The 23884-nt window shown below is 31.8% G+C and overlaps 1 protein-coding gene across 2 annotated transcripts in view; it reads left to right on the plus strand.

Moving 5' to 3' along the window:
• Nucleotides 1–23884, plus strand: part of Tmem135 (transmembrane protein 135) — a 223182-nt gene that overhangs the window by 32491 nt on the left and 166807 nt on the right. For both annotated transcript variants that reach the window (XM_010633724.2, XM_033764268.1), the window contains exon 4: nt 1782–1815. In XM_010633724.2, coding sequence (XP_010632026.1) covers nt 1782–1815 — 34 coding nt within the window. The remainder of the gene's footprint in view (nt 1–1781; nt 1816–23884) is intronic.

Here is a 23884-nt window from a genome sequence, read left to right on the forward strand (position 1 = left end):
ATATTTATATATATGTATTTTATATATAATATATAATATATAATATATAAAATCAAAGTATATATATTGAAACCTATTACTTTAAAAACTAAAAGGTGCTAGTAAAAGCAAAAGCAAAAAACCCCCTGAAAAACCACTTCTCTGTATTGTATCAAGTAATGATATGTACAGTAGTATCTTTCCAAAGTATTTTGCATATAAATATATGTATTTTAAAATAAGAAAATAGGTATCTATACACAATGGAGTATTATTCAGCTTTAAGGAAGAAAGAAATTATGTCATTTGCAGGAAAACAGATGGAACTAGAGATCATTTTATTAAACAAAATAAGCCAGGCCAGAAAAGGTTTACCTAATATATTGACTCTAAGAAAGATGACATGAATGGAGTAGAATGGAGACTCTTATTAGAAAAGGGGAAGGGAATGAGGAGAAAGAGGGAATAAGAGAGGATAATGTGAGGATGAAAAGCAAGAGTTACTAACATATCTTACAGAAATTATGATTTTTTTTATTGACAAATATTTGCAGTACATAGTGGTCACATTCATCCTCCCCCATTTGCAAAAGCTCTTTCTAATTTTTTCTTTCAATTTTTTTCTTTCAATTACTTTTCCTTCCCTCTTCCCCTCATTCTCTTTCCTGTTTGAAAAATTTTGTCCCTTATTTATACTTTGTGTTTCTCATAGGAAAAGCAATGTGATATTTAAACTTTTGTGTAGTATGGTCAGCGATGTTGAACTTTTTTTCATACATTTATTGGCTGATTGTACTTCATCTGAGAATTGTCTATTCATGTCAGATGCGTGTTTTTGAATTGTATCTTTAAATTTGGAGGGTCTAATGGTTTTTGAGCTTTTATTTATTCTGGATATTAGTCCTGGGTTTGAAGAGTAACTGGCAAAATTTTAAGAAATCACGATTTAGACATGAATTTATTGTGATAAAAAGGTGTTCATTACGCTCCATTAAGTGAAATAGGTTACAAAACTGTATATATGGCATTGCCTATTTAAAAATTTTCAATAATGTATTAAGTTATAGAGAGATTATCTTGTCTAGAATGGCATTCACTTAACTGTCCTAATCTGTCTCTGGGAGAGATTCTGGATACATTTTTCTTTTTAAGAGAATTTTTTTTTTAATTTTATTGAATTTATTGGTACATTTTAGGGATACAGTACAGTTACATTCATTGTTGGGATCTTGTACCTCTACATGGCAAGTCTTGATTCTCATTTTTTCCCCTTACCTCTGCCCTCCCTTCACCCCCTCCTCCCCTCCCCATCTACAAACACTTGATTTTCATCTTTTCATTCTCTCACATTGTTTTCTTTTCCCTTTTTACTCTTCCCCTACCCATCCCACCTTCCCTACACCTTTAGCTCCTTTCTTCCCATTTCTAAATGTCAGTAATCTTAAGAGTATTTTTTTTAAAAAACCTGTGTTATACAGTGTTTCTAAAAGATCAAGAATTGCTGTAAGTATATGAGGTGATAGATAATGTAAATTAGCTTGATTGTAATAATCATTTCACAAAGTATACTATCTAAACACATGATATTGTTTACCCTAAATACATATGATTTTATTTGTCAAATACACTTAAAATAGAATCTTTTTAGATCCAACTATTAAGGCACTGAAAATTTAGTTCAGCATAATCTGCCCATTTTTCTTAAGATACCAGTATGTTTCTCAGTTCTTGATAATTCTTTCAAAAATTGATAATCAAACTGAAACTTAATATTTTCTATTTCTTTTTTAAATTTTTTGCAGGAGAGGGCTGCTCACAATTTATATGGCCAACTTGGTAAGTAATACTAATTTTTTAACTCAGTTTTTTCCACTTGCTTTTTCTTTTGTTTTCTCAATTGTATTGACACTTTAAAAAAGGAAAAAAGAAAATCACTTGAATTTGACAATATTTTCTGCATGTGTTTTAAAGGATAGACACGTGTTTTAAGGACCCTTGGTACCACCTGGTTTGTTTCTTTCCTAGACAACTGATTTCCCCTTATCTTTAGGAGGAAAGTAATTCATTGCTCCAAGCCCGTCATGACTCTTGTTTTCTTTAAATTTAGATCTTCATTTTTGATATGGTTTAAATATTATATATTTACATAATATGTGAATCAAGCTCTATATACATTGAATTTCATGTCTTAGTGCTATTTCTTATGTGAAAAAATACATAAGGGTGTGTTTTTATGATGTACTTTCTTAAACATTGAGACAATAGTGGTACTCTCTCCAAAAGCTTAGTGTATTTATTGACATAATTAGCTTAGTTTCCAAATTTCTAAGTTTACAGAATTGAAGTTGATGTTATTTAGCCAGAGTTTCTTTACAGTAAAAATACAAAGTTTTATAAATTTTACCACAAAATTCATATTTTAAAGACATTTACATTAAAAATCTTTTAAGGTTGTTTAATAGACTTGATAGACAACATTAGAAAAAGATTCAATTAAGAAAAGATAAACACTTCTTTAAGGATAGATTCTTAAATTTTGCAACAAGGGAGTGTATTTGTATATTTCAAAGATATATTTTGTAGTTCATTTTATTAATATTATTAATTAGTTCAGTACCATGTGTTGCTATGCTAGGTGGTGGGGAGCAAGATAGTCCTTGCATTCATGGTTTACTATTAACTGGAGAAGTCACAGAATAAATAATTATGGGCTGAAAGCACTGAAAGATGAATTGTAAGTTACTGTAGGAGATACAAGAGTAGCACCAAACTGGTCTGAGGGGGAGGCATTGGCATCAGAGAAAAGTGGTTCAAATCTCTTTTGCATCACCTGTCTCTGAAAATCTGATGGCACATATGGACATTCTTCTTAGAAAACTACTTATGTACAAATTTCTATATAATTTCAGAGGTTTCATGTATTACCAGTTACAAAAGCCTAGGTATACCATCAAGTAAGTTATTTTAAAATATGTACTGTAGAAGCTAAGTGTTCTGAGCTGTTTTAATTGCAGTAAGATGAAAATTTCAGGATCGCAGGAGAGTAGATAATAAATAATTTCTTTTTTTTAAATTCTTCTTGAAAAATTCTTACTAAAATGTAAGCTGTATGAAGTCAGGGACTATTTCTGTTTTACTTCTCAGAGCACTAAAAGGCACCTAAGTAGAATCTGGCATCTAGTAAAGATTATGTCAGTATTTGTTGAATTAATAATAATCTTGCTATCTAAATTGATGATGATCTAAAGATAACCCTTTTTTATTCTCTAGATTTGGTTTTACTTTGCAGATAATCTCTTTCTGTCAGTTATGTTTAAAATTTTCTTTTGAAGTCTTTTTCTTGGCAAGTTGAGTTCATTAGGATGTAGACTCATTTTTATATTGCTTGATCAGAACTCGCTTTGCTTCTTTAGTCTGAGGATTAATAGCTCTGAAATTAAGTTTTTACCCATTCTCTCTCTGATTCTTGCATCTCCTTGTTCTCCCTATTTAATTGTTCTGAAACTCCTTTTAGATGTATGTCTAGATGTAAACTCTTAGATGTCAACTCTTTTTTTCTCCATGTATACTTATTTGCTCTGCAGTATTTTCCCATATTTTTATCTTTGCTGAATTTTGGTTATTTCTTAAGATCTGACTTCAAGTTAACTGTCTATTTATCTGTATGCATGTGTGTTTGTACATGTGTATTGGGCAATCAAACTCAAGGATTTTTTTTTTTTTTTGGTACTGGGGATCAAATTCAGATCCTTGAGCTTGCAAGGCAGATGGTGGAACCACTGAGCTAAATCCCCGGTCCAGGGGTTTCTTTTTAATATGCTGCTTAACCTATCCATTAAATATTTACTATTTTGTTTTGTTTTGTTTTGAGACAGAGTCTTGCTATGTAGCTCAGGGTGGCCTTGAACTTGTGTCCTGAGTACTGAGATTACAGGTGTGTACCACCCTACCCATCAACCATGTACTTTTTTGCTTTTTGAGACAAGGTCTCACTATGTAGTTGAGACTGACTTGGAACTCACTGTGTAGCCCAGGCTGATCTCGAACTCACAGTAATCCTCCTGCCTCAGCCTCCCCAGTGCTGGGATTACAGGCGTGTGCCACCACGCCTGGCTTAGCCATTTATTTTTAATGATGGTATTTTAAATTTAAAAAGGTGATGAACATTAGACTTAATAAAAATCTAGAAAAATTATATATTCATTTAATATATCTTTGTAATATATTCCCATCTTTTATTGGGTATAAACTTTATTTTTATATGATAATTTTTATAATAGCTTCTGTAGAGACAATGAAAAGATAATCTAGTCTTTCCTTTTGCATTATTGATAAAATATGCTTTTCAAATTTTGGGTATTTAGAATAGCTAACATTGTGTAAATTAACACAGACTTGCTGTCTGTTTTGAATTCTGCTGCAGGCAGTACTAAAACACAAGAATTAACAAAATATCTGTAATAAAATTCCTATCAGTGAAAATCCCATAAAATTTTGGTGCATTTATAATAATTATAATTGCATTCACTAAAAGGAGAACTTCCATTTTAACTATTCCCCATTAAGAATCAAGTGTTCTCCTTACTACTTTACATGTGTACTGATTGGAAAAAGTTTTGAGAATGTTCTGGCTCTGTGAATTTCAAATCATATTTCTTGGTCATTGTCTACAAGATTTCAGAGCTTCTTACCCTGGGCCATATCTGTGTTAGTAGCCTTTGTTCCTTGACTTTTTGTTATGACAGATTATGTCACACTAATGAATAACTACTCTTGCATGGACCTGGACCGCTAACAATCAATTATTTATGCCTAGAAAGCAAGTGGAAAATAATTAATGAGTGTATCTTGCTAAACTCAAACTTAGTATATCCCAACTGAACTACTAGTTATCTGGATTCTGAAATGCCTCTGACTTGCCTGGTGCTATTTACTATAAGATGAAGTGTTACAGAGAAATCAGAACATAAAGCAAAAATTGTCGCGAGCCGGATTGCCTTGGGCAACTCGGTCTGCGACTACAGGGGCCTGAACTGGCGACGCGTGAGCAAAGAGGCACATACTTGATACACAAGGAGTTTACTTTAGTTCCTCATCTCCGGATCTCTACCCCGCTCTCCCTAGTGCAATGCCTTGCCAGGTGTCCGGGCTGGCCGCATCCGAAGCAGCCGTCAGATTGGGAGCCTCCCTTCGCGGGGGGTCTCATTCCCCCTTTCTGCAGGGACCGCATGAATGCCTGATAAAAATGATCCTAATCATTGGTGCTTAATACCTAAGTTTTGCAAATTTTATCAAAGTGTGAATAATTGAACAGAATGTATAGAACTTTTTTTAAGACTTGGAAAAAGCCCATGAAAATGAGGAGTTAGTCCCTGTCTAGCTTCTCACTGCTCTTCTCTTCATTCCCTGTGTAAGTCTGTCACACTGCCCACTCTGGTGTGCAGTGAATGTGACAGACTTGCTTTCTCTTTAGGACTTTGGTATTGGCTTTTCTCTACATTTGAGCTCTTAGCCTTGATATCTGCATGTCTTAGGCTTTCATTTATTAAGACTATTGAAATGTCACTTTTAAAGGGCCACCCAGATCTATCCCACGTGAAATAACAGTCAACCTCCATGTCATTTACACCTTTGCATCTCCCCCTGCCATATAATTTTTTCTCATGGGATTTATTAACATCTGACTTTAGGGAGGGACTTCTTTTATTGTGTATCTTTCCATGTTTGAATTTAATATAGGGCTTTTGTCTTTAGTATACATTATTGTTTCATGCCTAGACCAGTGTGAATTATATATACATAAATGTTTATTAAAGAGAAAAATTTATAGGCGAGATACCAAATTACATCTAGAAACTTAAATCTTATTTTAAATATTACTTATCTTTATCATAATAACTTGCTTTGTTTGACTATATTTTAGATCAAAAGATGCAAAGATTGAAAGTTGGTGTTTATAGTACTTAAAGTACATGACATAGTTTGAACTGAGTGGGAACATTCCTGTCTTGCCAGTTACGGTAGTGTATATAGAATTAGGAAAAAATATGTAACTGTGGAAATTATCTACTCTGAAGCTAGATATAAATTTAAGCTTACTAAGTGATAAGTGCTACAAAATGAAAAATTGAAACAATTGATAAATCTTTTTAATATATTATGTATATTATATAAAATAAATGTTTGAAATAGCTATTGTACTAGTTTCCTTCCTTATCTTTAAAAAAATCTATAAAACATGCCTACATATTAGGATGATTTGAGTTTTAATATTTTTTTAGTCATTTACTCACTTTTCTGTACCTAACAGTGTTAATTACTTTAAAACAGAAATGTTGTATGTATTCATATACTTACCTTTAAATTACAGTAACTTGTAAAATTTAGTTTTTTTCTTGGTTTGGAGTGTAAATTTCTGGGCAGGAGGTCTTTGACTTTGTTTGATGTACTCAGAATTAGAGAATGTGCTTAAAATAATCTATTTTATAGATTATTTTTTATATCTTCAAGATATTTTTTATATCTTCAAAACCTTTTATTTTGAAGTAGTTGTAGATTCATATTGTGGCTGTAAAAACTAATGCAGATATCCCAGGTAATCTTTACCCAGTTTTTCCTAGTAGTAGCATCTTTCAATTCTGTAGTATAATATCAAAGCAAGGATGATTAATTGATACAGTTAAATTACAGAATATACCAATCACATCAAAGGACTCTACTGATGCTTTGCTCACCCCAGTGCGCACTTTTCCTCATCTCCTTCTTACCTTGACAGCCAATAATTAGTTGTTTATTTTCATAATTTTTTTTCATCTCAAGGATATTCTGTAAATGTAGTCATACAGTATATTACCATTTGAGGTTAGCTATTTTATTCCAAATAATTCTCTAGAGATTCATTCAGGTTGTTGCATACATCACTAGTACCTTTCTTTTTATTACTGTAATATCCCATAGTTTGGATATATCTATTGAAGGGCATCTGGCTTGTGTCTGCATTTTGGTTATCATGAAAAAAGCTACTATAAATACTCTTGTACAGGTTTTTGTGTGGTCATAAGTTGTCATTTGTTTGGAATAAATCCTGAGCTGAGCAGTTGCAGGGTTGGGTTAAATATGGGTGGTATGTTTAGTTTTTAAAGAAACTATCAAATTGTGTTCCATAGTAGTGGCTATATTACTTTGACAGTTTTCTCAGTCTAGAATAAACCTGTCAATGCCCAGTTTTTTCTCAATGTAAAACTTATTTTTTGAATGAACGATATGTTTGTCTTTTAAGTAAATTTGTAATTATGTCCAGATTAATACATTTCAGTATTAGAAGAGGTTCTTGGGAAAAGCAAACCTGAGTTGGTCTTTTTATCATTTGCCAGCCTGTTCTAAAGGGCCTATATTAAAAAAAAATTAATGAAATCAAGGACTTCACACATAGATTTTCAACTTTGTCTATTGGGGAAGTGAATTTATACATTATCATAACATTCTGAATGCTAATAATAATCATATCTTCCCTGTATCCAAAAAGAACCATTTATTTATATAACTACTGTGTGGTTTTTACTATACTAAGAGGGTAATTGGTATAAAATAGGTAAGAACTTAAATATTTTCAGAGGGAATGGAAGTTAATCTAAAGAAATAAATTTGGTATATAACTCACTTATAAGATAGACCAAGTAAAAATTGTTAGGTTATAACTTGCATGACAAAATTTCTAAATGCTAGGAGTATTTTTCATTTATTTATTTGTAGGTTTCAGGATTGAACCCAAGGCTTTTACCCTGAACTAGGGAGGATTTATTTATACACAATATTTATTGTGCTTTGTGTTTTTGATTTGGAAAATGGAGAAAACCTTTAAAAAGAGAGTAAAAAGCATCCACAATTTTACCATTTACTGATTAATAACATTTTAGTGTTTATTTTATTTTATTGTTTGCTCTGCTGGGAATTGAACCCAAGACCTCGTGAATGAAGTGCTCTGCCACCAAGCTATGCTGTCAGCCCAGTGTTTATTTTTTATTGCTCTGCTTCTCCTGTGTACACACACACACACACACAGACACACACACAGATGTATACACATTTTAGCACTTTGCCATAGAAATAAATATTCTGAAGCTACTGACCACCACATTGAGCATCTCTTGTAATTGTAGAGGCCAAAAGTAACTCATATTAATTTTATAATGTCTCAATAAATTTAGCATTAAAATATTTGTTTTTCTTTTCCTGATGTGCACATTATATTATATATTATATATATTTATTATGTTATGTGCCCATGTATTAAAGTTGTGAGCATGTTGTTTTGTGACTTCTTTGTTACCATGTTATAGATTTTTATTGCTAATGATATTTAAGTTATCTTGAGGGAGTTACTCCCAATTTTTCTTTTATTTCTTGATTATGTTTTCATTAAACACATACACATATATGTACGCAGAGTTCTCAAATTGTTGGTAAATAATGAAATAATAATTACATTACAATTGGTAAATTACAATGTAATTTTTATTAGTTTTTGTTGTGGCAGGTATTCATTCCTTAATTATTTTGACTAGAAAGTTTTAAAGGCATTACTCTTGCCTTGGAATCGTTGTATGATAGAAGAATATATAGAACCAGCTCTTTTATCATCTGTGTCTTTATTTTCATCTCTGAACATTTAATGAATGCAAAGCATTATGCTATATATTGGGATGTAAAATAGGTCATTATTCTGTTCTTGTACTTTTCAGTTGAGGGAACAAGGTCTATCTAGATGTAGGTTTCATTTATTTATTTATTTTTGAGCCAGTGTCTCAAAAGGTTTGCCTTGAACTTGCAGTGATCCTCCTGCTTCAGTCTTCCATGTGGTAGGATTACAGATATGAGTTATCATGTCTGGCCCTGGATGTAGATTTTCAGTGAAGAGAGAATTTACAGTCCAAGACTAATGGACATGATGGAAAATATGGATACAGGACCGTCTTTAGAACTGTAAGAAATGGAGTTAGCTTTGAAATGGGGCAACTGTAGAAGTATATAACTTAATGGGACTTCAACTTTGGAGAAAGAAGAGGACTTAGAGGCAACTGTGTCTTTTTTTGTTTTTTTTTTGGTACCGGAGATTGAATTTGGGTCCTTGCACTTGTGAGGTGGGCTGGGGAATCACTGAGCTAAATCCCTGAGCCAGCATCTTAAAAATGTGTCATTGATGACTTCAGGACAAATCTGCTTTTCTGAGGATTGCTAAGTAAGGCCAAGGTTCAGCCTGAAAAAGGATGTAAAACATTTATGAAGCATCTATTTTATATTATGCAGTATAAGAGAAATGAAGATTATCAAAACAGATAAAATATAATTCTTGCTTCAGACTTTGTAATTTATGAGGAAGAGAAATTTTTGAATCAAGGAAAGTAAATCTCATCTTAAGATTTTTTAAAAAAATCAAATTTATTTTAACTGGTACACAAAAACAAAAATTATACATATTCCTAGGGTAATTGGTATTTTTATACATTGTATACATTGTGAATGTGTGTACTATGCATTTGTGAGTCTAAATTTCTTTAGTTTGATTTAAGTTGGGTGTTGTAGGGAGCAAGTAAAGAACCATAGCTTTAAGGAATATATATTACATGTATATGCTTTTATTATGAAAAAATATTCTCTTGGGCTCTCCTCTCTTATAGTTACTCTTAGTATTAATGGTCTGTTGGTAAGTTTTGATAAGTTACAGTTATTAGAGTACTAGGGAATATAGCTTTAATGATAGGCTGTTTTGTTTTGTTTTTGTTTTTTTGAGTCAGGGTCTCACTATAATAGTTCAGGCTAGCCTTGAACTCACCATGATTCTCCTGGCTCAGCCTCCCAAGTGCTGAGATTATAGGTATGTGCCGCTATTCCTGGCAGATAAGCATCTTTTAAAAAATATAAATTAAAGCAATAGAGTGCGCAATTTTTAAAAAGCATGGTTTTCTAGATTTAAAAAATTGATAATGAATTATTTGTTATATTTCAGGTTGAATGAAAGGTATATAGAAAAGCTATAAAGCAAAGAAATATCTTCTGTGGTTTCTGTATAAGATAATAGCAATAAAATGATGCAAAAGTTTTTCTGGGGCTAATATGACCAAAGCAATTATCCATGTGAACACCAGCTGCTGGGATTCACCTTTGCCATGCTATATTTTAGAAGAGAATACATTAGCTAATTTACATGATTTTTCTTTATTATGTTGGTTGTGACAGTGACTGTTTCTAGTCTTTCAAAATTCACCATATGCTACTAACAGTTATTTAAAATAGGATGTCAAGTGCAATTATTTTGTTTAGCTTAATTATAAGAAAAATAATTTAAAAATTTAAATATCCTTCTGTATACATCTTTTGAACATTTCTCTACAATTTCATATAATTTCTATAAGTATGCTACCAAACATATAACTATATATGAGTTTTAAAATTATAAACATACATCGAGTAGATTTCTATAGCATTTATTTTTTAATGTTAAACATGCAGTGTTTTTGATTAAAACATCTGTATTTGATTTTTCAAACTTAAGGTTTGAAAATGTTGATTCATATGGTTTCTTCTAGGGCCACTTCAATTTAATTAAATTTAACAGGTATTTATTATGTATATTATTGTAGTGCTGGAAAAAGTAGTACAAGACAGATTGTAAACTAGTTGGAGAAATTTGACAGAGAAACCTGAAAGAAATAAAGTAAGAGTATTAAATTCCAAAAACAAATATAAACACTTTCTCAAATTGCTCTCCTAAGCCTTTCTTATGCAGCAAATGGTATCAATCATTTATTCAGTTTCTCAGGCCAGAAACTTAGGAATTTTAATTCTTTTTTTCTTTTTATGTACTTAATCTAATTCATCAGGAAATCTTATTCCAGTTCTAAAATATGTCTAAGCTTTTATGTGTTTCCTACTTTATTTTTTGACTAACATCTCCTATTTACTTCTCAATCCAGTGTCACCTGCTATCTTAATTTAAGATATTTTTCATCTCTCTACTATAACTCATATCTTAATCTTTCTTCATAGAACTTTAGCATATAATATGTGCTCAGTACATAATTATTGAATGAGCGGAGCTTGAGAACAAGTACTTCTGAAAATGCCAAAGATGAGATAGAATGATCCATCTCTTCTAATGTGGTGACTCTAATGCCTGTTTTTTTCCCTTTTCCTTTAGCACCAAGATTTAAGACCTTTATGTTAACTAAATGATATCCCCCAACCCAGGTAAACAAATGACTAAGTGGGTTAGATCTCAGCTGAGTTCTTGAAGATTTCCCCATTCAAGCTTTCTTAGAACTACTAGAATTAGAGAAGATATTCCTCCTCCTTGATTATTTTAATCACATTAAATTTTCATGAAGATATGCAAGTTTCTGGTGCCTCATTTAGTGTTAAGCTTTGCTGAGTTCTTACCTGCACTTTGTAGATGGTAAGATATTTTCTATCCCAGGTGACTAGGTCCCTTAAAGTTGCCATAGCTCCCTTGATCAGAGAGGCAGATATAGAAGGAATTTTCATGGAGACTACTGCTAAGCTTATGAGCTTGAAAAGGGGAATTATTAGGGATCACTAGATAATTTCTTTGAGATTTAGTGATGACACAAACTTAAATTCATTTTCTTCAGTTGAAACAGTTTGTTGGTAGTTTTCCCAACTTTTTTCTTTTCAACTTATAGAAGCATTAAAAAGGAAACAAGGAACTTTTAGAAATATCTCATGAGAATTTTGTAAACTCTTTAAAAACAGCTGTAATAGTCCGTACAAGGGACTCAGTTATGTTGTAACTGCTAAAGAAGAGTGGCACAATTTATAGACCTCATTTATTATCAAGAGAAATGACTTGTCACATGGTGTTAAAGAGCCCACAAAAGCAAGGGATATTTTCCAACTGATTTCTTCTAATGAAAGATGAGTCTTAAAGGCAGTGAAGAAAAAGTGTCTTTTTTCCTGTTCAACTCTGAAGAGCTAGGCCCTGGGAGGGTCTGTATTTTTGTTCTTAATTTACTAATTTCTCCTTAGTGTTCCAAATTGAAGGCTATAACAAGGCTGTACTCTAAGGAATTGGTTCACAAAGTTGATCTTTATCAGAAGAACTTGGGTAGGTTTTAAACACAGATTCTCAGGTTCCACCTCAGAACTATTGAATCAGAATTCTTTGAGGATTAGGAGCTTTTCAGTATACTTTTTTTTTTCCCTCCCCTCTCCTCTTTCTGTTTCTCTTCTCTAAATCTTCCTAGATAATTCAGATGGATATTTGCTATCTGCTTTTAGAGGATTACTGCTTTAAGAGAATCCTCTTGAAACTTTATTTGGAAAGAAACTGGGTCATTTTTGGTGGTCTCTAAGATGGAGGCATTTGATGTTAAAAGTTTCCCTATAGGTCTGATTCTAAGGAACTTCACTGAGAAATTTAAGACCAGTAAGTATTTTAAAATGAGTTACAAAGTTACATTTTATGTCCTTTCCAAAGCAGAACTTTATGTTTACTTTGTCTTGTTACATTCTGTTTATATATATCTCAAATAATCAATGATTGTATAGAGTGGGAACTACTTAATTCTATTTCATTTATTATGTTCATTTATTATGTTTTGAATACAAGGTGCTGTGAGTATATGGTAATATGGTAATACTCATCACTCGGAGTATGTAAGACTAGTATTTTCTTTTATTGGCTAATTTAATACTGTGTTTTCAAAATCTATACATATTAGTATGTTCACTTTGAACTTGACACCTGTTTTTAAGACCTATATGTGTTTATTATATATTTCAGTATATTGATTCTGATGACTGTGCAGTGCACCGGAATATCTATTCCTTTTGTATGCTTTATAACAGCTTTATTGAAATATAATTTGTATGCTATAAAAATTTACCATTTAAAAGTTTTCACTGACAAACTATCTTTTTTTTTTCTGGAGTCGATAATGGAATGACTTTCTTTGGGTCCTTTTTTCTTAACTTATTTACTGCTGCTGCTGCTTCCACTTCCTTCTCGCCTTCCTTCTTGTTCTTCCTTTCTTTCCTCTGCTTATTCTTCCTCCTTCTACTACTTTTCCTCCTCCTCCTTCTTTTCCTGTTGAGTTTTTATATGCTTACTCCTATGTAAAACACAAACTTAACTGTAAGGTAAAATATCATCTTTATAATCTTGTATGTAAAATTTCTGCAATCCTAAAATTACCTTTCAGGCAAATTTAAAGATAGTCATAAAAACAGTTACTTTTAGAAGTACTTAATTATTTAATTTTTAAAACAATATATGCTAAGTTTTGCACAGCAAAGAATGTTAGTTGGTTGTGATCATGAGATAGGTCTCATCATTTGTTGAATGCTGTAGCTGAATAACATGGTAATAGAAATCTATTATTGTTTTTCCTAATATCTTGTACTATTTAGTAGTAGCTCTTAACATTCTTTTATGCAGTGATATGAATTTAAGATAATATTTGTATTAAAGTTTGGTTATAGTCTACAGTATTTCTTGGAATTTCTTGTACTTTGGTATAAAACATACTGTAATTTGTTCAATAAAATAAGCTATACAGTGAAGAAATTTAAGAAATATAAATGGGTTGAATATTTAGGGGAATAATAGCTATTTAGACTGTAGTCTCTAAGGCATGCTTTTTGTATCTCTTAATAACACCTAACAAAATAGAAGATGAAAAGCTGTGGTCTAGATTGCTTATAAAATACTGTTTGATGAAATCTAGTTCATTTTGAAATTTCCACTTTTGCTAAAAGAGACAAGGATTGCTTTCTGTGAAACTTGATCATTTATTTCTTTGGAACTGTTTTTTAAATAAAAGTAGAGAAAAAGTAAAACTAAAAAGGAAGGAAAAACTTGTTTATGCAAAGATATACTGTGACAACTGGTCTTGAATCTTTCAGATCTGTCAGATATTATTTTACATCTGCAATTATTTTTGTTGCTAGATGATTAATGGAAATAGTTTAATATACTTTAAAGATTTAATTTTAATTTCATAAAATCACATATTCTTGCGGCAAATCTGGTTTAATGTATTAATTAATACCAAATTGACTTTCTGTGTGTGAAAGTGTAGCAGCATCCTGGTACAGGTCAACAGACAGAACATATAAAATTAGTATGAAATCTGGAAAGCCAAATTCTGTTAGCACTTTGCACACTAATTAGTGTCCATGTAATTCGACTCGTTGGCCTCCGATTTACTAGTTTGGAAACTCTGAGATCCTTTCAGTACTACATCATTGCCTTTTAATTTTTTGGTCACTAAAGAAAAGATTTTCCAGATACTGCCTCCTACTTAATTGCTTGTAAGATTTTGGTCTGCCTTAAGTGTCTGTTTTCTTAGATGTGAGCTGAGTATCATAATAGTATTTACTTCATAGAGTAATGTGAAAATTATATAATATTTATAAAAGATTTACTGGCACATAGGGAGATAGCAGTCAACATTTCTTGGGAAAGTTTGCATATTATGAAGGCAGAAAAATTCTTTGTGTTTAGAATTCATTTGTCATAGTTTAGTCTGGCTTTATGGTCTCTGGATAGAGAAATAACTGAATTTAGATAATCTGAAAAGGTTTTATTTTAACTCTCCAGTAAATTTGGACCCACCCCAATGGGTATATGAAAAGTGTTTAGTAAATCTTCTGTTTTTTTGTGATTTTTAAAAATAATTTTGAATTAAATATGCATATAAGGTCATTGATAATATTCTATAGCATATTATACTTAATTTTATTTCCTCTAGGAGATCAAAACATTTCATAGATATAAGTAAAGACTTGAAAATGTAATATTTAACAGCTATTCTTTCCTTGGTATAGACTTTGTCTTAGGTTATAGATAATATAAAGTATTCTTAAAATATGATCAGAAACTATCTTGTAAATATAATCAAGTTTTTCTATGCATGTGCAAGAAAACATATGGAAAATATTTAAGCTACTGTTAGGCATCAAAGAATAATAGACTGATGAAAATAAATTGATAGGTGATTAGTAAGTCTGCATCAAAAATATAGATTATAGTACAGAGAATATATCATTTGGAGACAAGTTATCTATTAAAAAGAAAGAAAACTTGAAGGATGTTCAAGATAGTGGGTGGTTACAGTATTTTACTATTTATGCCTTTCCCCTCTTTCCTCCAAATCCTAATGAAATAATATTTAATATGTGTAAAAAGTAGTAAGTTTATAAAAATTTTGAAAGATACTAGAGATTTGGCTATCTGGAAGCTAGAATTCTATTAGTCAAATCCTGCTAAATAAAAATCCAGAGAGGGTAAAACATCTGTGACTGCTAGAAGTTCAAACTGTCCTTGCTAGAACTCTTAAAAGACCTGGGTCTGGGAGTTCAAAAGCGCAGAAGCCAACAAGAATCATTAATTAATGTGATATATATCTTAAATTGAGGGCTTATACATCTAGCAGTGAGAAGGCTGGAGTTGGATGGAAGGTAACTTTATCTAACATTAAAATTTATTGAAGGGTCTTAATTAATTGGCAGGTGTTCCTTCCATCTCTGTCTTGCTTATCTGCTCTCTTCTGCTTATTATGCCAGTGGGGAGTTGGCCAGTCAGTACAGTATTCTGAGTTCATGTTTGTAAGTCACAGTTTACCCTCTATTTAGAGGAGAGTACACAGCCCCACAAATGTAGTTGTGTGTGTGTATGTGTGTGTCTAGTTTTTTATTCGTAAATATGAAAAGATAACCAAGGATTATTAGGTATTTGAAGAAAATGAGCAGCACAAAATAGAAGGCTCATGCTGAATAAATATTGGTCTTGGAGAAAACACATAATTCAGGAATAGGTGCAAATCTGAAAAAAAATAGGCTTTCTCAGAGAATTTTGAGAAGATATAGCAATTGCAAAAGAAGATTAGAATGCTTGGAAAAGAAGCAATTAGACAAGTAAAAGGTGTTTTTAGAAATAAAAGAATATAATTAATGTTAAAAAGCCATAAAAACAAAAGGCAAAAGATAATGCAGATCTCATTGCCCATAAATGTGGAACAAATTCCAGAAATACAAAATAAATTAGCAGATATGGTAGTCTGTGCTTAATTAAGAATTCCAAAAAGAAAATAGGTTCAAAGGCGCATATTACATAGATAATAGGATATAATTGTCTGGATCTCAAGAAAGCCGTTAGTTTTCACTTTGAAAGAACTCATTGAGTACTGACTGAAACAGGTGACTCAAAAGACTCAACCCCACTATTTAGATTGAGTTTTAGATCTAAAAGGAAACAAAATTTTCTATATATAAAAAAAATTAAAAACCAAGTGATTTACCAGCACCAGCAATCCTGAAACTAGACAACGAAAGTGAAATGTCTTTATAGTTCTGAAATAAAATGATTTAGAGCTCTATATCCAACCAAACTGTGAATCTGAATTGAGTAAAGGGGAAGGGAGAGTTTTTTCAGATATTTGAGGATTCAAAGTTTACCTCTTATTTAGTCACCAAAAAAAATTTTTTTTTTCAAATTCACTGTACCAGATTGGAAAATAATAGATCCCAGAGACATTGGGATTAGTCAAGGTATGCAGTAAAAAGAAGTTTGAAAATAACACATGTTCAGCAGATCTTGAAAGAAATTGGTTTAAGTTTCAACAGGAATTTAGAGGCTCCAAGAAATGAACATCAATTTTATATGATTTTTTTTGTGATTAAGAAGTGGAAAACTTAGTGATGTAATAAAACATGGTTCTTCCAATAACAAGAAAAGAGAAAAAAATTACAAATTCCATGAAAAATAAAACAGTTATAGAAACATACTAGTTCATATATGAAAAAATATAATATGATTTTGAACAACTGATGGAAAAATGACATAACATTTGAAAAGTATTATGTATAGTTGAATATTTTTAGTATCATTAAGTTTGATGTATAATTATACTAGTCTTGGCACAGTTACTCATTCTGAAATTTATGTATCTAACACTTTGCATTTTAATTATTTAGTAGTTTTAAAGGGTTTGCATCAATCAAAAGAAAAAGATCAGGATGCTAAATTATAATTACCAAGCAGATAGTAAGTGCAAATTATGACAATATAAAAATATAACAGCTGTGAAGTAGAAAAAAGTTTAGCTACGATAATATACTTTTGTATATAAGGAATCAGTGAATGACTGAAGATTGAGAAGTAGGAGATACATTGTATTATTTAAAATTAAACCTTTCCAATAAAAAATGAAATAAATAAGAATTAAAAGGGCTGGGAGGAATGGAGTTAGCCTAAGGGCAATGAATTTTTTTTTCTAATTGATGTATCAGGAAATAAATGAGTAAGTATATTATGTAGTCTTATGGTGGTGACCCAGTTGAATAAGTAAAATTACTACTAAAGAAAGCTCTGGGTTATTAATTGAACAGAGACTAGAATATTTACTTTTATTTTAATTTGCTATCTTCATTTCTTTAGTTTTTAACCAAGGGGTGGATATGGCATAGGTATTCTCACTACTTAGTGCATATAAAAGAAGCCAAACTATTCTTTTTAAAAATTTTAAATTTTTTAATAGTACATGTTTGGAGTACATAATGATCACATTCCTTGTGGAAGCTGATTAATATGTTACTTTGATATATTATCAATGATATGATATAATATATTTATATAATGATATAATGTATTGTGTAGCTATAAAATATATTCAAACCCGTTGAATTTTATTTAAGAAATTTGTATAGGTCAATCCTGGAGAAACATCTTGGTATTATTAGTTATTTTGTTAAAAAGTGTAATAGTGATAGGCCAGGGATTTAGCTCAGTGGTGCCCCACCTGCTTTGCAAGCATAAGGTCCCAAGTTCAATTTCTGGTACCAAAACAAAACAAACAAAAAACTGTAATAATGATAAAGACCTCAGATATGTTGTTGCTACCGTCTTAATAATTAAACTTAAATTTGAAATTATTTGTGCTTATAAGTATTTTGTGTCTATATTGAACATGAATTTAGTGACTTTATTCTTTTTTTTTTTTTTTTTTCTTCCTGACAGGAGACTTTATTCGGGAAGGCAGGTCAGGGAGAGAGGAAAGAGGAAAGAGGGAAGAGAGAGAGAGAGAGAGGAAGAGAGAGGAAGGTAGTGACTTTATTCTTTAAGGACCCCGGTCTTCCGCAGAGCAGTTTTAAAAAAGTGAACATATTGATTTTATTTGATTTGTGAGGTACATAGTTCATTCGTACTCAATCTTCCAGCAGTCCCTTTTTAAGTAAATACATTTATAGTCAGCTTTACTACTTCTGCAGTGAACTGTATTCACATTGAACATACTACCTTTGGGTCTACAAATTGTGCAATATAATGGTTTAACTGGCATTGATTTTTTTTTTGTATCTAGTTGATATTAGCTAACTAAATTTAGAAATATTTTTGACTAGAATGCTCATGATTTGGCTTTATTGAACATGAGAAGTTTGTATTTTCAGAACTTTGTTTTCTAATGAAAAGCTGGATTTATGCAAATGGAATTTTGATTTTGTCACAAATACAAAAGGGAAGAGTAGACTGTCATATTTAATTATTGGGGTGATAATGTTTGAATGTCAATTTGAGAAGATACTATTGCTTAATCATAGAAATTTGTTAAGTACTAAGTTGGCTTATGTGGAGTTTGGTTTATTGAACCTATCATCAAAATGAAATAAAAAATAAAAATTTATTTTAAAAATATAAAGATAATTTCATTTACTTGGTAAATGATTTAAACGTAGATTTATAAAATCACTCTTCAATTGTTACTTTTAAAAATCATTAAAAATTATTGTTTTATAGTGTTCGCTCTACTCTGGCCAATGATTATAATGACAAATCTATATGGAAATAATTGTTGATTGATGTACTGCAAGTGCAATTATTGCTGTAGTTTGAAATGTAAAATTCCATATTTTCTTGACCTGGAATTGACTGAATTTGTCAAGAAAGTTGTGCATAAACACAGTTTTATTGTGCTTTAAAATAAGAAAACAATGATACTGAAAGCCTGTGCTTTTCTAACATATGGTTTCAATTTGCATTTTAATCAGGATATGGAAGTCATTACTCTGATATCTGAAGCTAAGGTAGCAATAAAAAATTATCACTAACAGGACAGCAGACACAGTTTATTTTGTGTTTATTAGTGGGTGGCCCTCTTGAAACTTTCCTGAACTTAATTAATTCCAGATACTAAAAAATTACAATTAAGTTATGTTTATTTTGGATATACTTAAATAGAACTATCTTAATATGATTGGTGAAATGAATGGTTAATATTTAAGATTTATAGCATATGTGCATAAATACATATGTATATGTATATAGTCTTTGCATATATGTAAATATATAGACAAAAACTGAAAAGAATCATTTAGAAGTGCTAAATGGCTTAATAGTCTCTCTGAACTTAATGATATACTTTTATATATTAGGACATGTAATACTTGTATAATAAAATAATGCCTGAGATGCAGTTTCACTTTGTTTGAACTAAAATTTATGAGAACAATTGATTAAAACACACCAACAAATAGTTAAAATATATTAACTTCCAAGAGTGTAAAATGTTTAAATGTACAGTATTCCATGATCTAGAACAGTGATGGCAAACCTTTTAGAGCTTTCAGTGACACAAACACCTCACGGTGGCACACATGCTATAGGTTTGCTACCAATGATTAGAACTTCATTGTTTTCTTGAATTAAATTTACAAGATAATCTTAATTCATTCACCCAACAAGTTTTGACTCTTCACATGTTCCCTACCTTAAGTATTGTGGACACCTTGACCAATTGAGAAATGTAAGGTTTAATGATATGTAGGTATTAGTAAATATATATTGTATGTTATAATATGATATGGAAGATATTATTTTAATAATATGGAGAAAGGACAGAAAAACTGCCAGTATAGTAGAGGAAAGTTTTCTGATGAGGCAGCATTTGAAGCATTAGAAAGAACTTACCAGCTAGGTAAACAAGCAAAGAGAATTCTTAGTACAGAGAGTAGTTTATGCATAAAATAGTCCTGAGTTGGCCTGACATATTTATTCACCCATTTTTGTCATTTATTCATTTTTAATCAACTTATATTTATTTTGCACCTGTGTATCAGTTACTGTGGATATCATAGACCCAACCTGATGGACATGCGTCTATAAAATTCAGTATAGTATAGAAGAGTAAATAATTAAAATAATGAAAATTATAATGGGTGTTGCAAAGGTGGAAACAGGTTGTTATCAGTGTATGCAACGTTAAATAGAAGTGAACTTTCAGTAATATTGAAGAGTTATTTGAGATGGGATGGGAAGAGGAGGTATTTGGTTTAACTGTGAAAGGTATTAGATACCTAGAGTGATATTTAATTAAATTAGCTGCAGAAATTCCACATTATAATCACTTTCTATGTTGGGACAATTATTCTGAAAGTACTCTTAGGGGTAGATTTTATTAAGGATAGTTTTATAACATGATCAATTAGATTTTTATATTTAGTCAACAGTTTTAATTGCTTAGAATTGGAGTATAGTTAAGAAATAGACTAGAAAATGTCAATCTGTATCTGAATTTTTAAATGATTTAATCACTTCCACTTGGTACTATTTTCAGAGAATTTTTACTAGATATTTTCTGCCTAAATTACACATAATAGAGTGAATTCCACTTGCTTCCACTTTCTATAATTTCCTTACAAGTGATGATTGTTACTATTGGCTTTATGTTTTGGTAGTGTTTTGCCAAATTCTTATTTATTTTAAAACTTTAAGCTATTTCTCATGATAAAAGTCTTTAGATTTTTTGTTTATTTAGGTTTTTAATCTACCAGCTACTAATTGGTCATATTCTACCTATACTCTTGAAAATGCATTTTAGAATACTTTCTCTGGCATTGACTCCTTTCTGGCATTAAATCTCAAGCTCAAGAATAGGCAAACTTTTTCTGCTTAGATCCAGATAGTAAATTTTGCTAGCTGTGTGGGCCATATGATCTTTGTGGCAGCTATTCAGCTTTGCCACTATTGGACAAAAACAGTCATAAACGACATATAAATCAATGAGTATGGCTGTGTTGTAGCGAAATTTTATTAGTAGATACTGAAACTTGAATTTTATGTTAGTTTTACATGCCAAGAAATGCAATGCTTTCGATGTTTAAAAAAAATTGTTATTATTCAGGGTTGCCATAACAAATGACTACAAACTTAGTGGCATTAAACAAAAGAAATTTATTCCTTTTCAGCTTTGGAGGTTACAGGCCTAAAAACATGGCATTGGAAAATTTATACTCCTCTATAAAGTGACTGGGGAAGAATTCTTCCCTTGCATCTTTCAGTTTCTGGTGGACCCCAGCAATCCTTGATGTTCTTTTTCTTGTGATGTATCAGGATCATACTTACCTTTCATGGGAACAACATCCAACCCCTTATCCAATTGTTTAAAAATATAAAAACTTTTCTTAGCTGTGTGCCATACAGAAAAGGGAAGATTTGGTCATAGGTCTTTATTTGCTAATGCCTGCTGCAATCAGTTGCCTTTTTATTTATTCTTCAATTAAATGTCTTATCCTTACTGGGAAACAAGGTGAGAATGAATATTTATTGAGATACTGTAACTACCTTCCAAATGTTTTGTTGGTTGCTTTGACATTTCGCATCTTATTTGTCAGATGACTCTATAAGGCAGTGTTATTGTCTTTAGCAGTTCATGAAGCAAACAGAATATTGTTAAATTTACACATTTCACATCATATTGTTAGCAAATGGTCAATGTAGGGCTTGAATCTGTGCCTGAAACTCAAGGGACAATAACGCATTTCTTGTTTTTCCTCTATTTCTGTGGTTTCTATATTTATGTGTCTTCACACTGCTCCTTGGAATGAGGTTTATAATTCTCAGTCTCTTGTTTTAGCTCTTCACTAGGATTGTTTCCAATTCACAGTATTTGAAATATCTGTTATAGTTTCTTTGGTTTTATACATAGGAAACAATTTAGATACTTTAAAAAAGTTGAAGTTAGGGAAGGACACTTAAATGACTCTTGATATTGACTGAAGTATTGATAGAAGTATTCATAGAAGTGCTAATGACATCTCAGGAAAGACTAGCACTGAGAAGAGCTCAGCAATAACTGTGATGGTTAACTTTAATTTTGTCAATTTGTTTGACTTAAGAAATACCCAGGGGATTAGTAAAGTACACGTGTGTGTGTGTGTGTGTGTGTGTGTGTGTGTGTGTGTGTGTGGTGTGTATGTTTGACAGAGGCATGACTTTAGGCATTACATATGATCTCTGTCCTATTCCTCTCTAGTCCCATGTTTCTCCTCTATTTCCTTGCTGCCATGAACTAAGTATCTTTATTCTGTCATGCCCTTTTGCCATGATGTTTTTATTTTTGGAATCAGCTGGCCATGGATTGAGTTATCTGAAACCTCGAGCTAAACCAAACCCCTCCCTTTTAATGTGGGTGTCAGGTATTGTGTCTCAGCATTAGGGATGCTGACTAATACAGAAAATTGGTGGCTGAGAACTGGGGTCATTGCTAATTCTGTGCTTGACCATGTGGTTTAGAACCCTTTAGAATTGGCCTGTGGATGGAACTTGTAAAAGTTTGGCATTGATAAGTGACTCTGGTTAGAATTTAGAGATAACAATGCTGATAGGAATGTGGACAGGAAGGCCAGCCTTATGAGGTTCAGTTGAGATAGAGAATTCTGTTGGCAGTTGAACTAGAGGCCATGTGTACTACACACTAGTAAACAGTTTTTCTAAATTTTGACGTTGAGGCAGGCTGGTTGAGAGGTGGTGGGCTAATTGGTCTGATAAAGGAAATTTCAAATCAGCATGTAGGCTGTAGCACGAGGACTGCTGGATACTTTCAGCCAAATTTATATTGAGAATTTGAGGCAAAAAGCAGAGCAGAACAGTTTGAAAAACTTAAATTTTGGCCCAGAAGGAACCATGTGTAAAGTTGGGGCCAAAGAAGGTGTGGCTATTGAAGAGATTACTGCTATTTAACAGAAAGCAGGATGGTGTTGGGGATATACTTTAGTGCTTTGTGGCAAGTATAAGGCCCTGAATTCAGTCCCAGGTACCAGGTTAAAAAAAAAAAAGATGGTAAAGGAAAGCAAATCTTCTATGTAGGGATAAAGAGAAGCAAAGATGCCTCGAGGGCATTTCAAGAATAAGAAAAATCACACCTGCACAAGCTGAAAGGTATAAATGTGTCACCTTTTCTTTTGAGCAGAGAGTCTCTGACCTCCTAGTTAAGAAGGGCCACCTAGGAAATTTGTTCCCTGGGATTCATTTCACGGATCTCAGACATCCAGGGACTTGAGACTACTGCAGCCATCATTCAAGGGTGCTTGGCTTATGCTGCTGAGACCATGGAGTCATCTGTATGATACTAGACTTACTAGAATGTGTGGCTTGCAAGAGTTGGGTCAGGGAGGCTTCTACCCAGATTTCAGAGAAAGATTTGAGAGACCAGGGAAGGAGCCTCTGAGAGGGCAGTTCTGTGAATGAAACCTAAGGTGTAGTGAAGACACTGGGAAGTCATAGATGCCAGAAATATAGATGGTATACTGATAAAAACTACAAACTGTGAGTGGAGCCAGCCTAACAGAGAGGCCGTGTGCACTGCAAAACCATCAAGATCATGGTTTGAGATGGAGCCTCCCAAACCCCTTGGAACTCAGATCTCATCATCATGTGTCCTTATGCTGAATTATTTATCTTTAGGATTTAATATTTACTGTACTGAATTATGATTTTGCTTTGGTCCTGTTCTTTTTTATCTCTCCTATCTTGCCTTTTAGAATTTCTCCCTATGTCATTTACTGTTGAGTTATATAACTTTCTTTCTTTTTTTTTTTTTTTTTTTTTTTTTTT

This window comes from Fukomys damarensis, unplaced genomic scaffold, assembly GCF_012274545.1.
Source record: "Fukomys damarensis isolate Sample0158 unplaced genomic scaffold, DMR_v1.0_HiC HiC_scaffold_16, whole genome shotgun sequence".
Lineage (NCBI taxonomy): Eukaryota > Metazoa > Chordata > Mammalia > Rodentia > Bathyergidae > Fukomys > Fukomys damarensis.